Source organism: Epinephelus fuscoguttatus, linkage group LG13 (assembly GCF_011397635.1).
Source record: "Epinephelus fuscoguttatus linkage group LG13, E.fuscoguttatus.final_Chr_v1".
NCBI lineage: Eukaryota > Metazoa > Chordata > Actinopteri > Perciformes > Serranidae > Epinephelus > Epinephelus fuscoguttatus.
Genome location: NC_064764.1, coordinates 24,795,002 through 24,811,624, shown reverse-complemented (window position 1 = coordinate 24,811,624; position 16,623 = coordinate 24,795,002). Strand labels below are relative to the sequence as shown.

General features: G+C 42.2%; 2 protein-coding genes across 2 annotated transcripts in view; one reads left to right on the top strand and one right to left on the bottom strand.

The window, feature by feature from the left end:
- The window catches only part of tbl1x (transducin beta like 1 X-linked), a 32,602-nt gene extending 24,389 nt beyond the window's left edge, over positions 1–8,213 (top strand). Inside the window, exons 8-15 of the mRNA XM_049594412.1 lie at positions 14–111; positions 1,404–1,464; positions 1,614–1,735; positions 1,823–1,897; positions 1,989–2,116; positions 5,609–5,774; positions 5,870–5,971; positions 6,142–8,213. Coding sequence (XP_049450369.1) covers positions 14–111; positions 1,404–1,464; positions 1,614–1,735; positions 1,823–1,897; positions 1,989–2,116; positions 5,609–5,774; positions 5,870–5,971; positions 6,142–6,168 — 779 coding nt within the window. The 3' untranslated portion in view covers positions 6,169–8,213. The remainder of the gene's footprint in view (positions 1–13; positions 112–1,403; positions 1,465–1,613; positions 1,736–1,822; positions 1,898–1,988; positions 2,117–5,608; positions 5,775–5,869; positions 5,972–6,141) is intronic.
- Positions 8,214–9,380: 1,167 nt separating this feature from the next.
- On the bottom strand, positions 9,381–16,623 carry gpr143 (G protein-coupled receptor 143). The gene is made up of 9 exons (XM_049593687.1): positions 16,104–16,623; positions 14,876–14,985; positions 14,504–14,598; positions 14,056–14,148; positions 13,775–13,884; positions 13,567–13,675; positions 12,567–12,684; positions 12,233–12,488; positions 9,381–9,993 (listed from the first exon to the last, which is right to left on the bottom strand). Exons 1-9 carry the CDS (start codon positions 16,357–16,359, stop codon positions 9,890–9,892), a joined length of 1,251 nt encoding a protein of 416 aa, XP_049449644.1. The 5' UTR covers positions 16,360–16,623; the 3' UTR covers positions 9,381–9,889.

Genomic DNA, 16,623 nt, shown 5'->3' with positions numbered 1-16,623 from the left:
TTTCATCCATTAGGAAATCTGGCAAGCACCTTGGGACAGCACAAAGGGCCCATATTTGCACTCAAGTGGAACAAGAAGGGGAACTCTATTCTCAGTGCTGGTGTAGATAAGGTATTTCATAATGGCCCACAAGCATTGATTTGTGTCTTTGAGTAATAATATCCTCATGTGTTTTTTTTTTTCTTTTTACCAGTCCTAGAGCTTGAAAAGAAGTTTTCTGATCATCAGCCAACGTGTAAATCTGTAACATATAATTTACTGGTGTCCATAAACTACAGTGCAAACTGTTATCAGTCATGTTATGTACAGTTTTAAACCCAAGATACAGACAGAAAGAGAGCCCTGATTTTGTATATATATCTTATGTATGTTATTAAATATTTCACATTATTCTATTATGGCATCACTGGAGCATATGACCAAATCTAATTAAATATAACTTGATTAATGAGGACAAATCCAGAGAAAATTGTGTTTGTACTCGTGCAAGACACTGTGGCACAGGCCCCCAAATATTGCATGCGAGTTACAAGCATGCACAAAGGCAATTATGCTCAATGTGTTGATCGTTACATCTCTGAATCACCAGAGGGGGACAGGCAAAATAATTTGTGGACAAGCAAGACGTCTGGCAACAGTAGTAAACACCAACGCACCACCAAACATTGCATTCTACTATAACTGTAGGGGTTGCTTACCTCCAAGTCAAATTATTTTACACCACTTTTTTCCCCCGGGGTCACCACTGTTCCCACAAGGCTGCTTTTTTTTTTTTTTTTTAGCTTTTCCAGTGATGTCTTATTTTCTTCCACACCCTCCTGCAAAAAGCCTCTTCTTCCCTCAGCGAGGTAGCTGTTTCTTGGCAGTAATTTAAAGCCATTTGACTGTCCCTGGCTTGTGATCTCTAAATTAAGACTCTCAGATTTCTGTACCAGCGAACCCATCTCGGCCAGCAGCTGTTGAACTGAAAAGTGCAGAAACGCAGTGTTTGCCCAGTTAGAAAAACTGTTGCACAACCAAGCACCGTGACAACTTTCGGAGCCTTTGACCTTGACGCGAAAGGTGTAATTATGTCATTTTCTGGAGCGTGAACCTTGCACTGGGGACACTCCAGCGAGTATAAACCTAGGTTGTGCTACAGTCACAGTGACATGAAGCGCTTCTTTGTGGATGATTCTTTGAAAATAAAACTGTGTCAACAGGCAGAGAAAAGAAATGTATCTTACAAAGGCGCACACACACACTAGCTGCAACACCTACCTACCTATTTGGTGCAATTTATTTCAAGCCCTGGTAGTCCTTTAAAGTACATTTTAAAGAATCTTTAATATGTCATATTCTTTGTAATGATGCATTCAAAATTGTTGCTTTCGTGGTTTGAAATGTTCAATTTCATTTTCCAGACGACAATCATTTGGGACGCACACACAGGAGAAGCCAAACAGCAGTTCCCTTTTCACTCAGGTAAATCAAGTTTGCGATGTATCCAGAACAATAGAAGGTTATCGTTGCAGATAATAAACAGGATGCAAAATGTTTCCTGCTCAGCTGTGGGCTCATAAACCTTCCCAACCCGTAATGAACGCTGTCCCGTGCATTCAAATATTCCTCAGCCCCAGCACTGGATGTCGACTGGCAGAACAACACCACCTTTGCCTCCTGCAGCACAGACATGTGCATCCACGTATGTCGCCTTGGCAGCGACCGCCCCCTGAAGACCTTCCAGGGCCACACGGTAAACAGCTTTTTCTGTGTTGTTCCTCTGACCTTGTACCACGCTTACTCCCCTGACAGTCCTGCTAACGAGTTTTGTGTTTTGCAGAACGAAGTTAACGCCATTAAGTGGGATCCGTCGGGCATGCTGCTTGCTTCCTGCTCAGATGACATGACCTTAAAGGTACGACTATTCCTCAAACTTTAAGAGGAAGACAACAAACCTGAGCGGTGATTTGATTTCAGCTAAATTATTGCTGTTTCTCCTCACACAGATTTGGAGTATGAAGCAGGAGTCCTGTGTCCATGACCTCCAGGCTCATAGCAAAGAGATCTACACTATTAAGTGGAGCCCCACAGGCCCCGGCACGAGCAACCCCAACTCCAACATCATGCTGGCCAGGTGGGAAAAATCTCTCACACATAGCTCATAGTTACTACCGTACATGGCAGCCACCCACGTCGCTCAGTTTTGAAAGAGAAGTCCAAGTTTGTACGCTCGGAGCAGACTGTGTACATGTGGGTGTGCATTTGTCTCGAGGTGTGTGTGGGAAGCGGACACTTGTCATAGCTTGGCATTCAGAAGGAATCATGTTCCACACAAAATCCCAGCGCTAGTTATTGTCAGTGGCCCACAGCCCTACACCCTGACCCAGATGTGCATGCATGTGTAAATGTTCTAGTTCAGATACCGCAGGAATTTACAGCCCTTACTGACAGACCAGCATACCTGCCTGTAATTCACATCGGACATAAAACTGCCACTATCGCCACTGCTTGGAAGGAACTCCATAATCTTAAATAAACGCCACAGATGAGCAGCACGTGTTCAACACGTTTTTAATTGACTTCACTTTCACTCCCTCCATAATATCACCCATAAGAGATCAGCCCTGTCTATTTATACCTTAGTGAAGACGATGTGTTAATTGAAATCAGCCTCCTGTTTTTATCATGGTTTGTTTTCAACAGTGTCTCAGTTATAGGGTCACAGATGTTCACAGTTTCACATTTTTTGAGAAGTTCACACTTTTTTTTTTATTGCATAGTGTGGGCTCGTTTGTGTAGTTTCTAAAATGTTTGTTTGACATGTTGGCATTGTGTATAGGACAAGATGTTCTGATGCTACCGAAAGCAAAATAGATAACAATTTGTAGCTTCTTAACTTGTGTTATCGGCAAGGGTCCAGTGGGTCCTTAATTTCCTTGAAAGTTTGTGAATTAAAGAAAAAAATCAAGGCTTAAATTTATTTGGAAAATAGACATTAATAGTAGGGGTGTGCCATATTATGCCATGTCTTGTTGAAATATTGACGTCATACTGTTACTCACAGCAACAACAAGCATGCCTGAAAGCGAAATTATTACAGACTCCGCAGTGGTTCCAAAAAGAGGAGCAGCTTCAGTAGTGTGGAATAAACTGTGGTGTCCTGAATGTTTTATGAACAGCCCTGGACTTCTCAGACTGTTTTAGCAAGTTATGAGGGAACTCATTCAGCGGCTCATCTGGCGGCAGCACAGCGTGTCTTCCTCTCCTCTCTCGCTGTGCGCTCACAAGAGTTGGTGTCGTCAAGTCATTTTATCATAAACTTTTGTTAATGTAAACCTACGTGACACCTGCTGCTCAACAAAAATCTACATATATGTGAATGTGCGATAGTTATGGTATCATAACAGCCTGTCACAGGTTACACTGGGATGATTAGAGGCGAAATGGCAATTATGCATATTTTGTGCAGAAATAAAAAAAAAATTGTCTCCATCACTCAACTTAAAGGGATATTGCACCCAAAACTGAAAATTCAGCCATTATCTACTCACCCATATGCCAATGGAGGCCCTGGTGAAGTTTTAGAGTCCTCACATCCCTTGCGGAGATCTGCGGGCAGAGCGGATAGCACACCTAATGGCAGACGGTGCCCCAGACTAACGTCCAAGAACACAAAATTGAATCCACAAAGTATCTCCATACTGCTCATCCAAAGTGATCCAAGTGTGCTGCAGCTGCGACATTAAAAGTTGTTTGGAAAAACGTCATATGAACTCTGTTTTTAGCCTCACTGTAGCCTGTAGCTCTGACTGCTTCTCTGTGCTCCGCGCTCACATACGCGTGCCTGCGCGAGACCAGCAAAAGCATGAGCTTTGCTCACCCGTGTTTACATCATGTGACACGTGCACCGCAAGGGGAGACAACAGTAACCACAGTAGCTAAAAGATAATTTGCACTACGGTCTTTTAGCAAAGGACAGCCCAACATGTCTGAAGACTTTGAAATTGAGGAGGAACAGCATTTCTTTGTTGAGCCGTATTTGTTTGAGCCTGAGTATACGGACGGAACTCAGGCTACTGGACGAAGCAGCCGCCGCAGCTCATGAGCCTAACCCTCAGCCAGCCGCAGAATACCGGAGTCGAGCACTGGAAACCTGATGGTGTAGTTGTTTCAAATGCAAAGCAGTGCCAACGGATGAGGAAAGTCTTTGCTGCTCAGACTGGGAATTGGCGATGCCTGCACTTGAGAATCTGGACATCAGTACTGACGAGACTGCTGCTCTTCAGAGACCGTGCATCACCGATCACCCTGAGCGCGCACATGTGAGTGCGGAGCACAGAGAAGCAGTCAGAGCTACAGGCTACAGTGAGGCTAAAAACAGAGTTCATATGACGTTTTCTGAAACAACTTTTTATGTCGGGGCTGCAGCACACTTGGATCACTACGGATGAGCAGTATGGAGATACTTTGTGGATTCAATTTTGTGTTCTTGGACATTAGTTTGGGGCGCCGTCAGCCATTAGGTGTGCTAGCCGCTCCGCCCGCCAATCTCTGCAAGGGATGTGAGGACTCTAAAACTTCACCAGGGCATCCCTCAGCATATGGGTGAGTAGATAATGGCTGAATTTTCATTTTTGGGTGCACTATCCCTTTAAACAATACATTGTTTTGCTGTGCTATATTAGAGAAGGTTAGATACCACAGTCAGTCATCACTGTAACAGCACAGTTGAGAAGCGTTCATACACTCAAGCCTCGCTGTCTTTTAGTTGTTGTTTGTGAGGATCTGTAAAGCCTGCCAGTTCTCACTATAAAAAATCTCAGTGTTGCAGTGTAGCAGTAATTAACCTTGATCTGTGTGTCAAACTATGCCGTGTTGAATCCTTGAATTAGAGTGCATTGGGCCTGGAAAGTCCTTGCATTTGGTATTTAAAGGGCTACAATGCCAATTTTTACCCAGCTTTGTATCATAACAATGTGGGTAGTATGTGTAAGTGGAGTATGTTAACTTCCCTCCATCTTACCAGCACCCAGATCTCCCTGCTAAATAGATTTTTGCTGGCTCCAGAGCTGTTGCTCAAACTACACATTGTACTTCCCCATTTTCCCGCCACCACAGACACAAAGACATAGTGTACTGTTTGACTGTAATTCCAGCCGGCTGCCATATTGTTGTCTGTGTCAATACAGCAAGTTGTATTACGTCACCCACTAGCAAATACATCAGGCCTTTTCCACTGTTTTTTCTTGTCTTGTAGCACAAAATTCAAAAGTATTTGTGTCTTTCTGCTGCACAGACAGCCCTGGTTTATGAAGAGACCATGTTTCCAGCAGTGAAATACTTATTTTAAGAAGGTGTGGGAACCCTCTACTGGTTCCTTTGTTTCTGTTAATGACTTTCTGGGGTTCATTCCCTGCCTCATATAACTGTGGAAATAATGACTACTATTTTAAGACATAATGCAGGCACTATACAAACCACTAGTTGGGTCAATTTTTGAGATTTTTTTTCAAACACATGGAATATGATACCAAGAATGGACCGAGGATACCTAAAGATAAGTGTGTAGGAATCGTTGGTGCTTCTCATGTCTCATCTTTGCATACTGTCTTTTCCACACCCACAGCGCCTCTTTCGACTCGACAGTACGACTCTGGGACGTGGAGCGAGGGGTTTGTATTCACACGCTGACCAAGCACCAGGAACCCGTCTACAGTGTGGCCTTCAGCCCCGACGGCAAGCACCTCGCTAGCGGCTCCTTTGATAAGTGTGTCCACATTTGGAACACCATGGTAAGTGTGTGATTCACACAGCAGAAGAGAGGACTCATTGTGATTGCTAACTCTTGATGGAGTTGGATATTAATTTGTTGACACTCTTGTTTCAGACTGGAGCCTTGGTGCACAGCTACAGGGGTACTGGTGGTATTTTCGAGGTGTGCTGGAACAGCACCGGGGACAAAGTTGGTGCCAGCGCGTCAGACGGCTCGGTAAGCCACTGTGATGATGAAGTAGTAATTTTCAATATTCACTTTAGTTTTGGTTTGTTACCAGGAAATAAAAATGACTGAAAGACCTTTGAGAACAATTATTAAAAAAAAAAAAAACACACACATTGCCTGAAATGTATTATTAATGCTACCTTATTTTTACTCTCTAGGTATGTGTTCTTGATCTCCGAAAATAGCCGACTTGAGACTTTGATGATGAATCCTGGAATGTGCAGCAAATTGCCTTCTTCTGACGTCAGCAAACACACTCATTGCTCGAGAAAAGCTGTGAGGTGGAGCGAAACAAACCCCCTAACAGGAGTAAAACCAGATGACTGCAGCAGCCTCCGAGGAGCCAACACCAACTGACTTCAGTGCACCTTACAGTTTGTTGACGTGTGTTTTATGATACGCCTATTGGAAACATAATGGAAGCTGGTAGAGAGATCCCCAAGACTGGACTGAATCCAACTCCCTGGGTGCATCCGTGTTTTAAAAGGTTTCTAATGAGAAAGTGCTGCGATCCCTCCGGGCCACTGGTCCAGCTGTTATCGGGTTGTAAGGGTGGAAACAAAGATGAGTTTTATATAAAGAGAAAAGTGTTAATGAGACACGTGTTTGGCTGGAAAAGGCAACAAATTATGAAAGACAGATTGTGGTTTTTTTAGAATTCCTCTGAGCAAATGTTACCTCATGTCCAAACGAACTAACTGGGGACGTGATTAAAAGTAACATCGATACTAAAAGCACTGGTATTGTCTGTTGACAGGGTGCTTAACTTCTTCTCAGTGGAGAATAGTTTGTTTCAAGAGTACTTCTTGCTTCTTTTTTTTCCACAGATGGACTTTTGAAAGTCAAAAATCGAATGTGCCGCTACAAGGTAGTTCTTAGCTCACGTTTAACATCAGGTCAACGAAAGGAAAAACCTGCCAAGAAACAGTCCTAACCTCCTAAAATGACCTGCTCAATTCACTCGAAATTAGAAAATGTCATTTTGTGGACAAGATGTGAAAAGTGTGGTTTACAAAGAGAATTTTCTCCCTTTTTTGGATGTAAATTTAAGAATGTAAAGATATGTAAATTAGATTAATACACAGACTTATATACTGTGTATATATGTTTATATACAGTACACTTTATTGCCATCCTGTAGGGGCTCATTAACGGCTAGAGCTGTCACGTCTTTGCCGACAACACGTGACGAGAGTTCCTTTTTAAATGAAGTGCATGTGTCATCAGCTTCTTTTAATACAGTCTTTTTTCAAGTGGGCCAATCACATCCAGCGCATCGAGTTGTTTTGTTTTCTAGTGAGTCACAAATGACGTTGACACAGATGTGTTAAGCAGCTTTGCTTTCCTTTACCAATCCCTGAAAGCCATGGAAGAAATGTGCGCCTCATTACCGGCGTTTAGAGAATTATCTGGTCAACAATACGGGAGAAAGGAGTCATCCCAGTCTCCTGCTTGGTTTCTGCTATAACTTTTATGTGGAACAGGACATGACAGAATCAATGTTAAGAGTATGATGAAGACCTGAGTGGGGAAACAGCTACAGCTAAATTACCATGGTTTCTCTTTGGCACTTTCCTCTGAACAATCTACTGAAAATTCAGAGCACATTTTGACCAGAAGGTGGAGGTCAAGCAAAAATCCTGCTGTTGCTTAAAAAAAAAAGAAGCTATGATTGGTCTTATTAGGTCCAAACGAATGCTGCCAGCTGATCAGATTTGAAATGCCTGTGTTGTGGGCTGAACCTCATCAGTGTGCAGTAAGCGTGGCTCCATCTGCGTACTGGGATCTCATGAAAAAGATACTAACTTGCCACCACTTTGATTTGCCTTTTTTTTCTGGTCCCTTTCTTTTTCAGTCAACTTCTGCTAAAGCAATGTGAAGTGCACTTTTTGTAACAGTGGATACAGCAAATGTTCAGATTTTGCTGGAAGTTGAAGGGCCAACGTTTTATTTTTGTTTTGTTTTTAAGTGTCACAATTGGATGTTAATGGGTAGTTCATTGTTTTCTGACTTTTTTTTTCATTTGCTGAGAGCCATTATTGTCTGTGTCAGACTGAGAATTGGGCTGTGGGTTGGTGGCCATTCTTGGCATGCTAAGGAGCCCGGTATGAATTAAAGTGCTGTGACGGCTACTATCTCTTCTTGCACCCTGGTCCAGGGTGCGGTCACCTGTTTCCAAGACAAAACGTTGAAGTCATTCAGTGTCTCAAATAAATCACTCTATTTTGATATCAGAAATCATGGAGTCTGTGTCTTTAATTCAGTGTGTTTGTTTGTCTGGAACCACTCAAAAGCATGGGCAGGTTATGAGACAATGGGCCCCTGATAGAAAGGCAACAGTAACTCAAATAACCACTGGTTACAACCAAGGTCTGCAGAGGAACATCTCTGAACCAACAACACGTCCAACCTTGAAGCAGATGGGCTACAGCAGCAGAAGACCACACCAGGTGCCACTCCTGTCAGCTAACAACAGGAAACTGAGGCTACAGTTCACACAGGCTCACCAAAACTGGACAATAGAAGATTGGAAAAACGTTGCCTGGTCTGATGAGTCTGGATTTCTGCTGCAACATTTAGATGGTAGCGAGATGGTAGATGGATCCACCCTGCCTTGTATCAACGGTTCAGGCTGGTGGTGGTGGTGTAATGGTGTGGGGGATATTTTCTTGGCACACTTTGGGCCCCTTAGTACCAACTGAGCATGGTTTAAACACCACAGCCTACCTGAGTATTGTTGCTGACCGTGTCCATCCCTTTATGACCACAGTGTACCCATCTTCTGATGGCTACTTCCAGCAGGATAACGCACCATGTCACAAAGCTCAAATCATCTCAAACTGGTTTCTTGAACATGACAATGAGTTCACTGTACTCCAATGGCCTCCACAGTCACCAGATCTCAATCCAATAGAGCACCTTTGGGATGTGGTGGAACTGGAGATTTGCATCATGGATGTGCAGCCGACTGTGTGATGCTATCACGTCAATATGGACTGAAATCTCTGAGGAATGTTTCCAGCACCTTGTTGAATCTATGCGACCAAAAATTAAAGCAGTTATAAAGATATAAGGGGTCCAACCTGGCACTAGCAAGGTGTACCTAATCAAGTGGCTGGTGAAAGTAGATGGAAGACGCAAAGACTTTGTGGTGGTTTGCATCTCTTCTTGGTCATTCTGTGTTTCCTTGTGGATGTTTTATGTCTTTATGTAGTTGCGTGAGTCTGTTAAAGGTAATTTTGTGCCTCCTTGTATTTATTTTGTGTCTCTTTACAGTTCCTTTGCATCTCTTTGTGTCTTTGTCTTATTCAGTAATCCACCCATGCACAAAAGACATCAAGAAAATGTCATCAACAAACCTTTTACAAATATTTTGTAAATTTAATGAAGTATAAAATGGATGTGTGCAAAAATACAAGATGGACAACTACAAATACAGTAAAAAAAAAAAAAAAACACTAAGTAGCTTATTCCATTCTGTGCACATCACTAAACCAGCGTGCATCTAATTCAGTGAATATGCCAGGAGAATTTTTTTTCCTAAGGCACTTAAGACACACGTAAAGGTCAGCCTGTGAGGTTTTAATATAAAAATGTCATGTTTACTCTGTTGACTGACGACAGTGCAGTAGCTTCGGGATTGTTCAGCTGTACAGTTTATGGTTCCACTGCACTGTACTGCAGGCAGATTTAAAAAGCTTAGGGAAGGAATAAAAGGCTTAGAATCAAGAATCAGACTCATTTTTGTTGTACCAACTAATGACATCTCGTGACCAGAAAATATCTGGGGCAAAATCTCAACGGGATAAAAGAGGCTAAGAGGAGACAATCTAAAAAACAAAAGTAACTAAAAGAACAATGTCACACAGGGATAAGCTGAGGGAGGCGGGTTGTTGATCACCCCAGCTAGTGTCTCACAGAGTTCTCCAAGGATTCTCCGTCAGCGTCTACATCCTCATAGTCTCGTAGCTCGCTGGAAATGTGGATTTCAACTGTACTAGACTCTGAACCTAGCAAGACAAAATAGGGGTAGATTACTGGGCTGCACATGACACCTTCACAGCTAACAAAGTGCTTAGCCACTGAGAGATTGACCTGGCATTTACACATCCCTCCATCGCAAATGTGCATTGATTCACAAATGTATTTTGGGAATTTTAACACATGCATTATAAATTTTAAAGGGACAGTTCACCCCAAAATCAAAGTACAGATTTTTCCTCTTATCAGTCTAGATTGTTTTGGTGTGAGTTGCAGAGTGTTGGAGATATCAGCCATAAAGATGTCTGCCTTCATTCAACAGCAATGTCTCTTTCCAGAAATCATGAGCTGTTTCATCTAGGAATTATTTTCTTTATACCTGCTAACCGTATCACCACGCAGAAGGAAGTGTGCATCTACTGCTAGCTTACCTAGCAGCACTGAGCTAGCTAACGTTACAGCTCAGCGGAGGAGGACGCCATTAATGTTTCAAATCTTGTCCTGTCAGGAGCATGTGACTCTTTTCCATTAGCAGATTCACGCTTCATTATGCACCGTGATTCGTTAGCGGTGTAGTTTGGTAGAAAGAAAATAGTTCCTACATGAAACTGCTCACAACAAGATCTGTGGATTATCTTTAATAACCGGGTCATGATTTCTGGAAAGAGACATTGCCACTGAGTTTTTCAAATGTCATTTTTTGCCGCTTTGAGCACCACAAGCTGAGTGCCATCGGGTTCCATTATATTGGAAAGAAGGTCGACATTGCTACAGCTGATATCTCCAACACTCAGCAGCTCACACCAAAAAAATCTCGACCAATAAATAGCACTTCAGGTAGGAGGGAAAATATGTAATTTTGGTTTTGATGTGAACTGTCCCTTTAATGTGGAAACTTTTTTTTTCAATCTACTCATGCATTTTACACAAAACAGGTTAAAGGCTATATAAATGAATGAAAAGCATGAATCCTTTAAAGGGTTAACTTTATTTCTAAAGATTTGCCATTTCAGAGACACTAAATGGTGACACAACACATTGAATAGCCTTTGTACATGATCTACAGTGTGCACAAACAAAATAGTATAAAATGGTATAAAATGCTTTACAAAATCATCCCAAAATACATTTAATACTATCGAACAGGCTTTTAGTCACAGCAGACATTTGGAGAGGCCATCGTAGGGAAAGCACAGGCGTTACTAATATCATTAACAATGGCTCTGTCCTGTTCAAGTATCCCTGTGAGACAGCACGGACAGCACTGGGACCCTGAAACTGAAGCAGCTAAATTGAATTGAGCCATCATTTACACCTGTGCGTCTCCTACTGCACATGTCTAAGTGTCACGTGTAAAAAAGGCCCGTGTCATCACTCAGTGTTACTAGGATGAGAGAATAAATATTCACATTTTTGTCCAGTGAATGTACATCAGTGTTCAATCTACAGTTTGTTGCCAGTTTATTAGGTACACTTGGCTAAACTAAAGCACTGTAATACAAAATTGCTGCAATAAATCCCACATCGAAGGCAATACTGTTAAATGTCCCTGCATTTATATTAATGACAATAAACTCAATATCAGTCTCCAAAATGACTATACAGTTAATATCTAATATATTTTCAACAATCCCTGAACATATAAGCTCCGTGAAGGTTTATTACAGGGCTGTTGTATTAAACTGCATTACTTTTAGTTAGGTGTACCTAATAAACTGGCAACTGAGTGTGCTCTAAATGCTTCATATATATATTTATCAGCTTTGCAATTGCTCTCTGCATACCAATAATAACTTAAAGCTTAATGTGATAACTGGCACCTGTAACAGAAGGTCAGGACTCATGGTTAAAAAAAAGAGCATGTCTCATAAATGCAAAATGGGAGCAACTCTGCGTTCGTCAGTTTGGTATTATCAAAAAATGTGTCACTTTCTGTGCAGCGTAATTTCAGGATACTGCATTTATGAGTATACCACTGATCAAAACAGGTAATTATGCACTACATGCTTCAGTATTTTATCCAGCAGGAGTTTAAACAAGTATTTTACTATTAAAAAAATCATCACAAAGAGCTTTAACTTTCAGCGTCTCCAGAGCTTTGCCACTGAAATTAATTTAATCACCATGATAAAATAACAAAAAAAAAGCAGAAAAAAAAAAGTGTTCAGACAGTTAATGATGTCATCCAAAGACAACTACAGGATGCTCTAGAGCTTCACCAGCCCTGATACACAGGTGAGCTGTTACTACCATTCATAGCCCAGTTACCTTCTGATAGGACGCTGATGGCGTCAGAGTGGTGCTGCCCGTTCCCCATGATGCTCTTCTTGGCATCCTGGACATGACTCTGGTAGAGCAGAGTAGTCCCAACTGTGGAATTATGGCCGGCTGCGTTAGGCGCTGAAGTAGAAACCGAGTCCCAGGCCAGCTCTCTCCGCCGCTGCAGTCTGAAGTCGACATCAAAGCCCGTCCAGCCGTGAAAGGCCAGGGTGTTGAGGAAAGCTTGCATGGGGTTCAGGATACCCTGAGAGAGATGCAGAGTAACGTCAGGTGTTAGATAAACAACTTTTTTAATTCTGTGCTTTGATGTTTTTTAACCCACCATGATAAACCATGTGATGAGGGCGGCGTTTCTGATGTTCCTGAAACCGTTGTCGTTGATGTCCGTCTGCATCTCCAGGTAGAAGAGGAGGCTCTCGTTGATGATGTTGGGAACCCAGCTTAAACATCAGAGGAAAAATATTATGTGTCATTAAATCTCTCTGACTTATTTTTGCCCTCCGCAAACAAAAATCTACAGCTGTAAATTACAGTATTATCCAGCTCTGTTGGAAAACAATGACTAATTAGTTTGACATATACATCTTCATGAGTTTGCCGTGTGAGAGTCACATTACTGCGAGAGTTACATCACAGCAAAATGTCTCCATCTCAGTAACACTTTAAAATAAAGGTACAAATCATATACTAAAGTAATGCTTAACAAATGATCAAGTCACTTTGCCTTTACAGGATCAGTAAAGGAATGCTGATTCACTGTAACTTCATACATTAATTGATATGATACCAAATTAAAAAAAAGGAAATATTAATTCTATTTCAGAATATAACACTTGCAAATGCAGTGATGTGATTCTTTAAAGGAGTAGTGCAACATTTTGGGAGATTTGCTTATTTAAAAAAGTGTAAAACAACATGTTTTGGTTTCACGGGTGCCCCCATTATTTCTTGGCGCAGTAACTTCCTGTTTTCACTGTAACGTTGCCAGGCAACCAGCAAACCAAGACTCCAGGAATTTACTGAGCCTGGCAAAGAGATAGTCTGGCACGTAATCCCCATGAAACCACAATGTGTTGCCTTTTCCCTTTGGTTTTCGTGTGGAGTAAACAAGACATAACATGTTGACTGGTGAGCTTAAGAGGTGCTAATAGATGGAGTTCATTACCTGTGGAAAAAGCTAGTGTGTTTCAGTCTTTATGCTAAGCTAAGCTAATACTAACTCTCACGTCTGTGCTGTAAATATGAAACTACAATCTTCTCACTCCCCAAAATGTCAAACAATTCCTTTAAGTTTATCCAAATAATAATGTATAACAACATACCAAATGAAGAACACCAGCATTATTTTAAAAAAGCGTATTTTTATCTCGTTGGCCAGCCGTCTCTCGTTCTCTGTGTAGATTCCTTGTCGTCCTTTTAGCAAAGACGTCACTAGATTGAAGAGACGAGAGAGGTGGATATTTAAGCCAAAGTGCATGTGTGATAAAATTATTTGACATAGAGAGATTTGAGAGCAGGCAAGGACCTGACCTGCAGAGATGGTCCGGTTAAAGAAGACAGGGTTGGCTACGAGGACAAGCAGCATCGGTGCGTACGTGGTGACATAGTGCGGGATGGCGTGCTGGAGGCCTTGCTCACAGCTGCACAGAAATGCAACAAAATCATGAAATTAGCTTTGGGACTGAGGTGATTTGAACGTCATCGTCGCAGTCATTACTGACGGTCTTTGGCTCTTGGAGGAGAAAAGACTGCGAGACAATTGCCCAAAGGGTGTGTGATGGTGCGTCAGAAGGAACAACAAAGAGTCTTACTCAGAGATGGATGGATAGTAGAGCATGGCCACTCCTTCGATGCACAACAGCACAGCCAGACCCCATGTAATCATGTGGTAGAGGATAATGGTGCTGATGGGGAAAGAAACAAGTCATGAGACTGAGCTCACAACACATGCTGCAGCTCTGAATGTGGAGGATGATTTTTTTTTCAATACAGAAATCAAATGTACCACACAAACTGGGGAGGAAAACATATTGTCAGCCAACTGAAACACAAGAAATGTGTTTAAAACTCAGACCATTTTCAACCAGTTTCAGGGTGTTTGCAAATTTAGTCGTGAGAGAAGAAGGATTACATCTATAGCACAATGTGAAAATAAGTGAAAGGAAGAGGTTTCACACATTCTCGGCACAGTTTAAAGCTTTGCACTTTGTCTTGTTGCTATAGTAGGAGATGTTGAGGTGATAATGATGCTCCAAGCACCTGATTCCTGCAGATGTCTTCACCACCAGGAAGACATCGACCGCATAACAAAAGGTCCACCAAAAAGAAGCGCTGAAAAACAACTGGATCCACATCTGTAACACATACATAGGACACCTCGGTCATAAGTCTGATCATTCACATAGTGAGAGGCATGACTAACTGTGCCTTGCGTTTGAGGTCAATCTGTGACTTTGATTTTACAGTCGGCTGTGCACATGCTTGTTGAGCCTGCGTGGAATCCTGATTGTTCCAGGATCATGCATTATTTTGTATTTTCCACTTCCTGTCATCCGTCAAGCCACACTTAAACAATGTGGTTCGTTCTGCCACCGAACGAGGTCAAGCTTTGTCAAAGACCATCACACATACCGCACTGCCAACACAGAAGACCTCCGGCCAAGCATCAGTGCTGTTGGCCACTGAGATGCGGTCCATGATGTTCGGCAGGCCCAGCCACACGGATGACCTTACAATGATACCTGCAGGAGGAAAAAACAACACGTGATCTCTAATTGTGGAGCAAATTGGACAAATCCTGCTCCACCAGGAAGAGGAACGGATATAAACAAAAACAATGAAGGGGGAAGTGGAATTGTTCTGGGTTTAATTAACATTTAAACCATCATTTCATTCTGTATTATTAAGTGAGTTAATTAATTAGACTCAGTCATGGGAGTCCTTTTAATAGCAGCTTTATGTCATGGAAATATGAACTACCTCCAGGTGTGTTTTATGAGGGTGTTTCCACTTCCTGCATGAGACTCTTCGCAGTGGAGTGGGAAAACGGGAGCTCTCCCAGAATCTTAATGTGATGCAGACTACACGCTGTTGTGCATTTCTGTTTTAAACTGTGTCATGGGGGTGCTTCAAGCTGTTAGTTTACAGCGGTGGATGAATCTCGCCGGGCACTAAGTACACAGAAATACATGACTTCATCTGCCTTCCCCTCCCTTTCAGCAAGCGCAGAGGCAAAGTGATGAATGAACAACTGGAGTGTCACATTGGTTCTGATGTGAAGCAGAGCAACAATGTGAGAATAGTGTGCAAACTTTGGTGTGCTGTTAAACCTGCAAGTATTGGTTACTTTAAGAACAATGCTGCATTCAAATCAAGTGGAGGAAAAAAAAAAGGGGGGGTTTGTGGTGGTGAGGAGTCATTCATGACTCACATGAGAGGACCATGATTCATTCTTTTGTTTCGTAACAAGCTGAATCAGAACAAAACAACTTAAATTCGTGATTTGCATTTTTAAAGTTTGAAATCAAGTTCCCCATTTGAAGAAGAGAGGCTTGGGCATGTTTACAACTTGTACTTTGACTCAAAAAGCTGCAAAAGCGCCATGTAAGATTGATTGTCTTTATTTTTTTGCTAGAAAAATTACATTTTTATGTTAGTTATATTAGTTAGTTATATTTTTATGTTAGCTGGATAATTATGGTTGATTTTTTCTTTCTGTTTGCATAATCAGGTGCAACAAAAGGGTTAAAGACAAAGCATTTTGCGTGCGTACTTGGATCCAGCAGGCAACACCACGATGCGTAAAAGTGCTTTCTTTCATGTATGATCAAAACTAGGCCCACAGCAGTTAGTGCTTTACCTGTACATCCCAGTATGTCACAAATACTGATGATGAACAATATCCGTGAGGAGGACGCGGGCCTCGGAAGCGGATACTGCCCGAGTCTTCTGTATCCTTTACGCTTCGGTAGAATTTGTATAACAGCAAACACGAGGCTGAGAGTGGCGCTCCCCAGACCTAACGCCCCGAACAGGACGGGCTGGAAGGTGACCACAAACTCCGTCGCTGCGTCTCGGTTCGGACAGCAGAAAGTCTCCAGCCGGGGGGATGCCATGACGCAGCGGGGCCGGGGGAAGAGGGGAGAGCGCAGAGGGAGAAAGAAAGAAGTGGGCTACGGTGTCAGGGGAAAGGAGCAAAAGACAAGAAAAGGAGAGGAAATGATTGGGTACATGAGCCGGCTCTTGGAGAAATCACGGGGTTGAATCATCATGTGCTTCCATTTAATCCCTGCAGTTGTAGCTTAACTGGGCCACAATAAGAGGAAACCGACAAAGGACTGTTGTGTGATTTAGGTCTAACTTAAGACCTTAAGTTAGGT

What these genes read in the sequence shown, in the direction of transcription:
- gpr143 (XM_049593687.1), bottom strand. Translation starts at nt 16,359, where the DNA reads ATGGCATCCCCCCGGCTGGAGACTTTCTGCTGTCCGAACCGAGACGCA. An exon ending in AAGACATCTGCAGGAATCAG is followed by an intron (nt 14,149 to 14,503) that starts GTGCTTGGAGCA and finishes TTTCCCCATCAG; the next exon opens with CACCATTATCCTCTACCACA. An exon ending in TAACCGGACCATCTCTGCAG is followed by an intron (nt 13,676 to 13,774) that starts GTCAGGTCCTTG and finishes TCTTCAATCTAG; the next exon opens with TGACGTCTTTGCTAAAAGGA.